The sequence below is a fragment of the Anthonomus grandis genome, chromosome 13, assembly GCF_022605725.1.
Source record: "Anthonomus grandis grandis chromosome 13, icAntGran1.3, whole genome shotgun sequence".
Lineage (NCBI taxonomy): Eukaryota > Metazoa > Arthropoda > Insecta > Coleoptera > Curculionidae > Anthonomus > Anthonomus grandis.
Genome location: NC_065558.1, coordinates 16,936,825 through 16,950,047, shown reverse-complemented (window position 1 = coordinate 16,950,047; position 13,223 = coordinate 16,936,825). Strand labels below are relative to the sequence as shown.

General features: G+C 32.9%; 1 protein-coding gene across 1 annotated transcript; it reads left to right on the top strand.

The window, feature by feature from the left end:
• Window positions 1-1,323: 1,323 nt before the first annotated feature.
• On the top strand, window positions 1,324-10,907 carry LOC126743809 (alpha-1,2-mannosyltransferase ALG9). Its single transcript, XM_050451033.1, has 6 exons — window positions 1,324-1,680; window positions 1,736-1,905; window positions 5,014-5,206; window positions 5,266-5,743; window positions 5,795-6,125; window positions 10,145-10,907. The coding sequence occupies exons 1-6, from the start codon at window positions 1,574-1,576 to the stop codon at window positions 10,681-10,683; spliced, it is 1,818 nt and encodes a 605-aa protein (XP_050306990.1). The 5' UTR covers window positions 1,324-1,573; the 3' UTR covers window positions 10,684-10,907.
• The last annotated feature ends 2,316 nt before the right edge of the window (window positions 10,908-13,223 follow it).

The window sequence follows — 13,223 nt, the reverse complement described above, 5'->3', positions numbered from 1 at the left end:
AAGAAACCTGTCGTAATATTACAGTTGACAACTGGTTTACCAGTATGGAGCTACTCAATTTCCTTCAGTCCGATTTCAAGCTAACTTTATTAGGTACAGTTAGAAAAAACAAAAGGGAATTGCCACCTGAATTTTTGAATCCTTTGGGTCGTCCACTTTTATCGTCCATGTTCGCCTTTCGTCATAACTGTACTTTAGTATCATATACACCAAAAAAGAAAAAAAACGTGCTGCTTTTATCAAGTATGCATTTTGACGATAAAATAGATGCTTCTACTGGAAAACCAGATATGATATTGGCTACAACTCATCTAAAGGAGGTGTTGACTGTGTGGACAAGCTATGTGGGTCTTATAACTGTGCACGTAATACAAGAAGATGGCCCATGGTTGTGTTCTATTTGTTACTCAATGTATCGGGAATAAACTCTTTTGTTGTTCATTCAATGAATAATAATGAAAGTATACGACGAAGAAAGTTTTTGCGATCTTTGTCATTTCAATTAGTGGAGGGCTATATTCGCCGTCGAATGACGCAAACTATTCCTAAGGCTACGCAGTTGAGAATAAAAGAACTTTTCGCACTGGAAACACCTACACCTGAGCCCCTACCAGCAGGACAACGTGGACGTTGCTAATACTGCGATAGAAAAAAAAATAGACCTCGTTTTTTTTGTGTTGAATGCCACAAATGTGTTTGTTTAGAGCATTCACTTGTTATTTGTCATGAATGCCGCTCAGAATGAAACACATTTTTATTTTTTATTTCTAGAAAGTTTTTATGTGTTGTTAAATGTTTATTTTAATTTTTTTGTAGCAATAAGTTTTGTTAAAATGCCAAAATCAATGTATTCGATGAATAAAATCTTAAAATAAATAAATATTAACTTTTATTGCCCATAATTTTTAGAAATATGCACATTTGAAGGCTGCGGACTCTGAGTCCGCATGCGAGCGTCCTTTCCAAAATACTTAGCGCGAGCTCCGGAAGGTATTAACCTTCCGGTATCGTATCACCCTCATTAGAGAGTGATACGATTATCGACGTATTAAATAAGGAGAAAGCTACATCGCCTGTTGCGCATCGCCTATTGCAGACGTTATAACCAAGAGTGTCGTTTACAAATCGCCAAAAACTAGGGAATCTCCTATACTCACGTCAGCGTCGTCAACTTCATTACCGTTATTTAATATATTTTTTGTTGGCAACACTGAAAATGTTCAGAGTGACCAACATCAAAAGGACACAACCACTATAAAAATGGCGGCCACCATGCACTATGCAGTGGTCATTTTTGGGTATCGTGACCATATGCATTAGCAGTCCAGGTATATTTATTAAGATCGTGATTACACCCTTCTCAACGCCCTCCCGAATCTTCTTCTATTGGGAACGCTGATCAGGCATTTGACGTTTCTATGTTATTCTCAGCTGATTTTGATTATTGTTGACAGCACCAAAATAAATGCCAACCGGTCGATAAATGATAACTATAATAATATTTGATAAGAAGATATTAAAACTAAATTTATGATCGCTTGATAATGACTCAAGGCACTTCCTAACAAACAATATGGTCAAAAGCCAGCCTTCATTTAGATTGCGGCAAAATGCTTCGCAAAACTTACCGCGCAGTTCTAAGAAAGACATTCCCAAAAAGACTGTAAGAAATGTGACTGTGTAAGTACTTTAAATATTATTATATATAATTAATTAACTGGGTCATTTATTGCAGTAAACCAGAGAAAAAAACCACAACCGAATTTGTAGTTAATAACTTGACATTCCCTAGCGGAGACACTGCTTTTAAAGCTTTATTGTCTGCTCGGTTTTGTGCGGCTATTTGGTCTCATATCAGCGATTGTGATGAGACTTTTAATTATTGGGAACCTACACACTATATAGGTAACATATTTAGTACACATCTTATACATTTTATTCATGTACAGTTAGGAAAGGTGAAACTAAGACACCTGAACAAAAATATTTTTTCATATCATACCTAGGGATTTGAAACGCATGCAGAAGCAATATTTTAATATCATTTATGGCATCTTCCAACTTGTTGAAACATTAGATTAATTCAGTCTTATCAAGTTTTTCAGTTTTCTTGTGATATCTTGAGTCGAATAACCAAAGCTGAAAGAAAACTTTATACAGCATCTTTAATGCAAAAAAAACTGCCAGATTGCAAAAATTGTTAATTAGGTCTTTACTATGTTTAAAGTTGTATGGATTATATTAAAAATGAATACAATATTAAGTAAAAAAAGAATAAGTAGTTTAATAGGATCAATGAATGCTGCATTCTGTGTAAAGTTAAACAAGACTATTTCCATACTCGGTCATGAAAATAATTAAAAAATACTCTATAAAATTGTCATGCTTGAAGGGTTATTAGAATTCTAAAATAAAACCTGGAATTTTTAAAAATTTAACACAAAATTTTGTTAGTCATTTAAAGACTCAATACTATTTGAATTTAACCGATCCCAAACTCTTGCAATCTACTTTATAACTGCCTCAAAGTCATGGCACTTCTCCACTAAATCTGAGAATTAATATTTTTGAAAATCAACGAAGTCATTTAAAAGTTCCAAATAAGAAAATATAAAATTACCACCAAACAACATACATTATGCTTAAGGAAAAGGGTCAAATCATTTAAATTTTGTCTCAGGAAACGGCAGTTTACCTACAAAATATTAGATTTAGTTTTAAACATATATTTGCCGCACAAAGCATAAAAGTGGCTAACTGGCATTTAAGTTAAATCTGAGAAAATTGAGTTTTACTATTTCATTTTGTATTGATTCTCTCATGCATAGTAAACTTTGCATTGATATTAATAAACAATACCCGTTTTTGTAATATGAAAAGAATAATCGCATGTAGAATTCCATAACAAATCCATTGACATAATAAACTGAAATTTGACAAAAATGTCAGTTAAAAACTTTTATGCTTTGGATGGCACATATTGTCGCCTTGCACGCATAGGGGTGTATCTGAAATATTTGTATTTTACAGGAAAAGCATTTTAAGATGTTGGCTCAAGAGAAACTCTTGCTGTGAGAAAACGGTTTGGAATTTGCGGCTTAAATTTTGTGCTCATGTGGGCATCTATGATTAGAACAATTTGCTATTATGAAATTTTAGATAAGTGTTCCAGAAACAAAACAAAAAATTTCCAAAAATCAAAAAAAGATTGAGATATGCCTTTTTGTGTGCTATAATCGAATTGTTTTAAAAAAGTTACGCCCTTTGCAAAATAACAACATGCTAATCAAACTTTTATTCGAAAAATTAAACATTTATTAAGTTTCAAATTAACCTATAGTACTTCAAAGAAATGAAAAGTGGAAATCCTGGCCTGGCCTTAAAAAAAATTCTTATCGCAAAAAAATAAACGTAGGTTCCTTAACGCCCTTAACACTATAAAAACTCTAACAAAAAAACTAAACTGTTTATAACATAAAACGATAAAAATAGGGATTTATTCATGTGGAAGAGATCTGTAAAATGATACATGCTCCTGAGATCGAATTACAGGAGTTTCTCCACTGCACAAAGAAATTAGGTCCTGATATTTTAGACATGTTATCTTTGGTCGTTCATTGTTAAGTTCTCCAAGGGAAAAATGATCTACGTTTGTTCTCTTCAATGTGAGGCTTCTATAATGTTCATCACAGTGAGACACTTTAAAAAAAATATTATCTGGACTTTCCCTTTCAACTTTAATTTCAAAGATTTCTGTCCAGTTGATTTGGTTTCTGTCATCATCTTGGCGTATGCTTAAAACTCTTAAATCTTTCGACAAGCCTTACCCAAAAATCTATGAAATCGGAATAATTCATTGGAATTACATTATAGGGATTTTTAGCCCTAGCTAGTTTAAAAATCGGAATCAACTGAGATGGAACAAATATGTTTCCTGAACGCGAAATGGCAGTACTTATGGCACTATGGACTGAGTCCCCTTCACTTTGACCATGAAAGGGCTCAAAAAATCGAAGACGAATTTGCCTAATGTTCTTGCTGCTTCTTACAAAATATAGTAGCGACTATGGAATTTTTATTTTGGCCGCTACAGCCATCGGCAAATAAATCTGCAGATTTAACCTCTTTTTCATCGTAATGCATCAAAAATTTGTAGATACATGTTGATATTTCCGATGAGCCTCTTTTGCTGTCAATTTCACTCCATGTACCTATAGCAAAAACATTCCTTAGATGCCAAATTGTATAATTTAAAGTTGTAAGCTGCTAGACGTCTCTTATAAAACACGGCACTTTCGTTTGTTTTTGGCAAATAAATGACTTGTTGTAAATCAAACACTGCACTTAAAAAGGAATTATCATCAATAGATTTATCTTTACTTTCTTGTTTTATTTTTCTAATTTTTTTTTTGTTCTTAATGTGTAATTGATATCTTTCTTCTAGTTTCATTTTCTCAGAAGCATTTCCTTCACGATATGTAGTACATAGACTACACAAGTCTTTTTTTGGCCGATGGATTGAGAGATTCATCTCTTTAAATATACGACGATATGTGTCAATACTACCTTCTTCTTCTTTGTTGCATGTTTCTAGATACATTTTGTGCAAACAAAAAGGCGTATCTAAGATACGCCTTTTTGTCTGCTGTTTTAAAATGACTTGATGAGATACGCCTAAACAGTTTGCGTGCATAACCCAGGCAATAAATTATATTGAGTTACGCCCTTTTGAGAGCAGCTAGAAAACACCAAATTTGTCAACCTCCGGGCGAAATCCAAAAAAAAATTAAATTATGAGTTACGCCCCTTTGTATGCAAGGCGACGATATGAAAGAAAGAAAATGTGTTATATTACGTCAAATAATAGACGCAAGACAAAATCTTGTGTATAACCATTTTTTTTATTACCATTAAGGTTAAAAAGTTAAATTACTTTTTTTGAAATTATTACTTATTATACCAACACTTATATGTATATGAGTCTTACTTTTACTGACTCTAAATCTGTTTTAGTATTCACCAAAGGCCTTCAAACATGGGAATACAGTCCACAATATGCCTTAAGATCCTATTTGTACTTAATGATTCATGCAATTCCTGCATGGATTTACCATAAACTATTACAGCCAAATCCACTTTTGATGTTCTATTTTTCCAGATGCCTCTTGGGCATGATTTGTGCCTTTGCTGAAGTATTTTTCTACAAGTAAGTACTTATAATATTTTAAATCAAGTAGCCTTATCAATAAAATTAATTAATTTTAGAGCAGTATGTAAAGAGTTTGGGGTGCACATAGGCAGAATTTGTCTTGCCTTCCAATTATTCTCCCCTGGTATGTTTATAGCCAGCACTGCCTATTTACCCTCCAGTTTTGCCATGTACAACTTTACTGCTGCCTGTGCTGCTTGGTGGCAACAAAAATATGCTTTGGCGATATTTTTTACTGCTCTAGGCTCACTTCTAGGATGGCCATTTGCTGCTTTACTAGGGGTGCCAATAGCCTATGACATCTTAATACAAAGAAAAATGTATACATTCTTTTTAACCTGGTGTGGTATATCAGCCATAGTGGTTTTGGGGCCTATGATACTAGCAGATTCACTTATTTATGGTAGACTTGTCATAGCACCATTAAACATTGTTAAATATAATGTTCTGGGAGGTGCTGGACCTGAACTTTATGGCACTGAACCATTTTCATTTTATTTGATAAATGGTTTAGTAAATTTCAATATTGTTTGGGTAAGTAGCTTTATCAAACTAATTTTTTTAGGTTAATGTATTACTTTATAGATTCTGGCCTTGCTGAGCCCTTTAGCAATAATCTTAAACTACCTTTTTGTGCCATCAAAAAGTAAAAGCACCTTATATCTGCCTCATTGGTTATCCCTGAGCCCCATGTTTCTTTGGTTAGCAGTCTTCATGTTCCAAAAGCACAAAGAGGAAAGATTTTTGTTTCCTATTTATCCAATGATTTGCTTGGCAGCAGCCATTACTTTGGATGTCTGTCAAAAATTAATATTTCGCATTTGGAGTCTTGTGAAGAAAATGCCTCAGGGAACCCACTATTTGGACAAAACTACTGTTGTTATGATGATGGTTGTCACTATATTTTCTGTATTAGGTAAGTTTTTCGTTAAATTTTTGACAGATTAGTGAGTAAGCAAGAGAAATTTTGATTTTCAAATTTTATTTGGCTTGCATATTTTTTGTTCTAATTAAAATATGTATCGTTACTTATTATCGTATGAAATCGTATCGTTACTGGTGTAAAACTTTAAGCAAACTTTAAAATGGCTCATTTTATAATTTTAGAAGTTTTAGGCCGGTCGTCCTTTGGATGCGTTTTCGTCAGAAATCGGAGGAATAATTTCCTCAGATTTCATATATGTGGTATCGTCCACTAGACAAGTTTTCGCATTGTACGAAGGCAGTCGTATGTAGTGATTTATAAAATAAGCATACTATAATAATTATTAATATGGATCATTTTCTTTTGGAAAATAGTTATCTTGTTAGACGGCGATTAAAATTAAAAAGAAAAAAGTGTTGGGTTTTTGACATATTAGCAAAACGAAAGAATTCGGAGAATTTCATCATTTATATGATGATTTGAAGGACGAGAAAAGGTTTTTTGATTACTGTCGCATAAATCAGGATACATTTAACTATATCTTAATCCCGGAATTTTGTCGAATTTCCGTGAGACCATTTTACCAGAAGAACGATTGAGTGTGACTCCAAGGTAAGTTATAAATACAGTAGTTGCAAGATTTTCAATTTCATTATTTAAAAATACAAAAAAAAGAAATACAATGTTTTATGCGCTGAAGTGAGAAATATAGTTCTGAATGGACAACGGCAGTTGATAGGAAACATCTTCTCTTCTTTCACTTAAATATTGTGAGACCCCAAAAGATTCTATATTTTTGTAGTTCTATATTTTTAAGATGAAGAATGATGTAGTGTTGATATTAAGTCATTACAATAGAATTACGCTCTGGAGGAATCGGTGTCCATGTAAGGCATTGGAGAAGGCAACAGTGTTGATGTAATTGTTTCATTGATAGATATTTATTAGATTCTTGTAGATAATTGTTGTTCTTCAAGAAATACTTGCTGCAAATTACTTCTCACCAACATTTGTCGATTTTGACGTACAGCCTTTAAAAAGGGCAGGGGACTCAGTAGGAATTGGCGTTCACTGCCACTGTCTTCTCTATTTTTATGTTGCGTCAATATTTCCAATTTGGCTCTTTCTATTTCGAGGAACTTATCGTCCATTGAATTTGTCTCGGAATTCTTAGCGTATTTTAGACGATTGTTTATCTTTTTCTTACTTTGCAAAGTTATACTACAAGGTGTACTGAATGTACTTCTAACCTTATTACCAGATGTGGATGGCTGGTGTATATCTATATGTACAATTTGGTGTGATGACTTCTGAATTGTTGAGTGAGTGTATGCATTGTCGGCAGCTTCCAATGTCGATTCTGTCTCGGAATCAGAGTTTTTATTGTTTCCCTTTTGCGGAGTTATATTTCCATGCAGTTTACGTCGTTCAACAGTTTTAGATAAAAACAACAGTATTTTATAATATCGCCATTTGGAGGTAACTACCGATTTCTGTTTTTTCGACTTGTGGAATTTCTTTCAGAATGTGTCTCACAGCGCCCTCCAATTATTTTTTACTTCATCAACTGAAACAAAAAAAAACGTTACAATTAATCACTTTTTTTTTAAATGTATTTGGCAACGTGCTCCTCGTTCAAGGCGTTAGGGTATTTGTTTCGAATATCAGACGGGTAGAATTGTTTATGAAACGTATGATGCTATTTGGGACAAGTTGGGTACTGTAGATATGCCATTTCCGAAAAATGAAGACATGGAGTCTATATCTAAAGAATTTTGGAGTAAGTGGAAATTTCCAAACTGTGTTGGATGCATAAATGGGATACACATACGCATACAAAATCTAAAGCACTCCAGAAGCATGTATCGGAACTACAAACAATAATCTCAATTGTTTTACAAGCTGTTGCTGGACCAAACTACAAATTTGTAGCAATTGATGTGGGGTAAAGAAAATGACGGTGGTAATTTTTTGGATTAAAAAAATTAAAATCTTTGCCAAAAGCTTGAAAACGCAGGATTAGGTGTTACAAGACATTGTTTACTGCCGGGAACAAATATTAAAGTACCTCATGTTCTTTTGGGAGATGAAGCTTATCCACTCAAAACTAATTTAATGAAACCTTTTCCAGTATCAAAATTAGGACCTTCAGAATGAGCGTTTGTCTCGAGCAAGACAAGTTGTTGAATGTGCATTCGGAAATATGAGTAGCAAATGGAGACTATTACAAAAATCAGTAAATCAGTTGAAGTAAATCCCGAATCTGCCGATAAACTTATTAAATGCATATGCCTGTTGCATAACATTATAATTGATAGAGAAGGAGAGCAGCAAGTAGGATGTACATTCGAGCAAATCCCTGATCAAACACATTCAAGAACGGGAAGATTTGGAACCTTGGGTGAAAACAGAGGCACTAGTTCAGCTTATGATATCAGAGATAAATTTAAAACTTATTTTTCATCTCAAGAATTGTATAAGCATAATTTAAGATCAATAAAATATTCAGATACATTTCGGATTTCACTTTATATATGATATTATGATTTAATATTATAATTTCACTTTTTATATGCCTTTGCTACATTATAAACAACAAAGACAAATATTTTGCTTGTTTGCAAATATATCATACCTGAGACTCAAATTTCATTTAACTTACCCTTAGTATACATTTCAACTGCCACTTCTTGCCACAATTTTCTTTGTATGTCTCTATCTGTATTAATTCATCAACTGCGATCCCATTTGTTTCGGATAGATCGCACATCGCAGGTTTTCATACGAAGCAGTTCGGACGCAGTGTACGAGCTTAGATAGGTTTCAATGAAACGGGATGATTCGCACTTCTTCGTCCGATTTCTGACGAAGGCAATTCGGACGAAAACGCATCCAAAGGACGACCAGCCTTAGTGTGACTGATGATTATTTTTATTTTACAAAACGGATTCAACTGAGAAACGCGTCTAATTTGAGGAATGCAATTTTTTTATTGTTCATAAAAAAAATTAAAAAGAACTGAAGAACGGGTGGAAGAGTGTAGTTCCGAAATAAGTATATTTGGTCATAGGTCTAAAAACTAGTCATTATTTAAGAATAGATGATACCACTTTTAGGCATTTGTTAAGTATGAAAAACAAGAAACAATAATAAGAGAATCAATCCATACAGAAGCGCTTAGTGCTACTCTTAGATTTTTGTCACATAAAAATAATAATTTTTCTATTACCTTTACCTATGTCGGCTCGTACATATATATCCTCGGTTGGAGCATTATTTATTTAATGCTTCAATTAGTTTTACTTCATATATATACAGAGTGTTTTCAAAGTTAAGTCATGTATTTTAAGTGCTTGTCGGACTCGTCAAAAGGAGTGGATATACCAAAAATCACGTATATAACAGTTGCATAATAAAAGAGATAGTAAAACATAAACAATTTTTAAAAATAAGCGCAGTAATAAACAAATTTATTGATATTCTTGGTGAATGTCGCGTAAATTTTTACCGTTTTTTGTTTACTGACCTCACATATGTTATGTAAATTTAGTTATTAGACTTCGTGACACAAGGTATTTAAAAGAACAACGAGGAGCGTACGCTGAAAGAGCAGCTTAACCTAAAATATTACAAATTGAGGAAGACATTTTAGAAATAGATGGGAATAGAAGAAAAAGGTTTTTTATTGAATATACAAATATAGGTGTTCCATTTAATAAATACAAACTTTGTATTCTTATTAACTTTGCGATACCCCTGTATTATATTTTAGAACATTTCCTGGCGATGTAGGGTAAACTACAATTTTTATTATTTAAAGTTTTTTCTCACCTCGTATAATAACCGAGCTAGGCTCTGTCTAAATTATTGGTCAAAAACAAGTTATTAGATGTATGGCGGGAGTATCCCCTAAAACTTTCTGTAGATCGCTTTTTAATCACTTTGAGACTTTAACTAAGAAAATGAATTCAATTAAGAATTAAGATTCTACATATTTTTTTTTTATTTAGGTATATCCAGAATAGTGGGCCTATATAAATACTATCATGCCCCAATGGACCTAATGATGGAATTAAATCGTTACCCGGCCGATTTAAAAGTGCCAGAAAACACCGAAATAAACGTGTGTTTCGCAAAAGATTGGCACAGATTTCCCGGTTCTTTTTTTCTGCCAAACACCAACTGGGACGTCCGGTTTATCAAGTCAGAATTTGACGGTATGCTGCCCGCACCCTATTCCGACCATTTAAACGCTACTAAAATCATTCATCCTTATTTTAACGATGAAAACAAGGAAGATTTAAGTTTGTACTTTGATATTAGCAAGTGTCACTTTTTATTGGATCTAGATTTGGATAAAGAAACGGCTTTGGAGCCAATTTATGCAAAACGTACTGACGATTGGAAGGTGATTAGTAGTTATAAATTTCTTAATGCTGAAAAGTCAAATAGACTGGCCAGGGCTTTTTACGTACCTTTTGTAAGCGAGAGGTTCGTCAGTTTCGGGAATTTTTCCTTATTAAGATCGCTGAAGCATAAGATTATTTAAGGATTTATTGCTTGAACTGACACATTCTCAGGAATATTTTGTATGTAATCGATGTACATAATATTAGTAAGTAATTTTGGGTCTAAGCTTAAAAATAGTAAAGTAAGAAATAATTTTACAAGCATTTTTGTGTGAATTGGGATACCTGTACGTGTGTGTAATTTTTTTGTTTTCTATTGTTGTAAAGTTGTTTTATTTTATGAATATAATTGTTTTCATATCAATGTGTATATATTATTTACATTTTTATTGAGCTGCTTATAAGATTTTTGGTTATGAAAAAAATTTCAATAGAAAAAGAAAAAAATACAAGAGGCATGAAATTAAGACTGCATTATTGCTTACCTATTTATTCCTGAAGAAATAAAAAGCTTAAACTGACGCTGAATCCTATAGTGAAAACAGAAGAATAATTTAAAATCGCACTTTCGAGTTATTCAGAAAGATTTTTGTTTTCTTAAAAGGGATAACTTACATATTATTGCAATACGCAATTTTTACCTTAAATTGAAAATAACGTAGTTATGAACAGTTTTCAGTGATCAAGTCGGCTTTGAAATATAAAAGAAGAGTATTGGAATTTAGGATGTTTTTATTACACCAGTAATAGTGTAACTTTGTAAAATAATATCGATAGTATTTTGAACCATTTAAAAAACATTTAAAGTACGAACTGTGCGGGGCCAAAATCTACGCACCTCTTCCCAATTTCATAATTTAAATAAATAAATGGCATCATTATTACATGCACATATTTTCAAATATTTTAAAATTAATATTTCATCGAATAAATTGTCTTTGAATCATCAAATTAATGAGTCTGAACTGATTACTGATCGTGAATTTAATTCTTCTTTTTTATAGACATGTCCACGAAGGATGAATCTCATTCATGTTCATATTCTACTAGTAAGATTGAAATTAGCTCCTCGAAAAGCTTAAGTATCTTTATTCTTAATATACAATCCCTAAGAAACAAGATGGATGAGCTTCATCTTTTGCTGGACACATGTTATTTTCCTGATATTGTGCTTCTGACTGAGCACGGGTTGAGGCCTAGTGAATGTTTTTTAATATCTGATTATGTTCCTATATTAAATTTTTGTCGTCAACAATCTATACATGGAGGAACCATGATCTTGGCTAGGCAAACAATTAAAACGATTTTTTGTAATACTGATAAGTATGATAATCTTCTGTTAGAGAATGTTTTTAAATTCTTTCTTTCTTTTTGTAAGCGTTTTAATTTATATATTCTTTGTGTTTATAGGCCACCTACAGGAGATATTGCTATGTTTCTGGACAAACTTGATTCTCTTTTATCCCAGTTGTCACTACACTCTAAGGTTATGTTGGCTGGTGACTTTAATATCAACTACACTGAGGAAACCTTGCCACGTACTTCTCTTTTAAGTATTTTAAATTCTTACGACTTGAAAATGCACGTTCTTTTTCCCACACGAATAACTTCTTCATCTGCAACTACAATTGACTATTTCTGTACAAATTTTGATGACGTTTTATGCACAGTACTCCCATCTGGTATTTCCGACCACGAAGCTATTCTTGCTAAAATGCCATATAATACTGTATTATCTTCATCTCATTATATGGGAAGAATTTTCAGCAGGAGAAATTTCAATGCTTTTTTTGCTGCTACAGCTTCGGTAAATTGGAATGCGCTTGAAACGGCTTCTGACCCACTTACTTTATTTTTTCAAGTTCTGTGTGATAAGATCAATCAGTGCTTTCCTAAAATGAGGCTTAAAACTAAGAAACGAAAACCATGGGTTACAAGAGGCCTTAGAATTTCAGCTAAAAATCTCCGTTTTTTGACTAAATTGTGCAAATATACCACAAATCAAAATACCCTTGTATATCATCAGAAATACCGTAGTCTGTACAGAAAGACAATTAAAGCAGCAAAATCTAATTATTATAGGGATCGCTTAAATATATCATCAAATAGGCAAAGATAGTGTTGGTCGATTATTAATGATTTTAGTCATTGCCATAGAAAAGTATCTGAACCGGAGTTAAGACCTGACATTTTAAACGACTATTATTGTGATATACCTAATATCTTGCTCACGGGCATTCGTAGTAACATTGATATCTTACACTATCTTCAACAAGTGTCGGTTGAGCATTCATTTTTCTTTCATCCTGTCGATCTTACCAAAGTAAAAAATGAAATCAAACGCCTAAAAAACCATAAATCATCTGGAGCTGATGGGACATCTTCGAGGTTGTTACTCTTTTTGCCTGATTCAGCCTTAAATGCTTTAGTTTCTGCCATAAACAATTCTTTACATATTGGCATTTTTCCTTCATGTTTAAAAGTGGCAGTGGTTATCCCTCTTCATAAGGGTGGAGATTTTGATCAGCCTTGTAATTTCCGTCCCATTTCTATTTTGTCTACCCTCTCTAAGATAGTTGAAAAACTTGCAAAAAGCATTTTGTCCTTTTTACATCATAATGGCATTTTGTCTGCAAATCAGTTTGGATTTCAAGCCGGTAAAGGGACTCATGATGCTGTT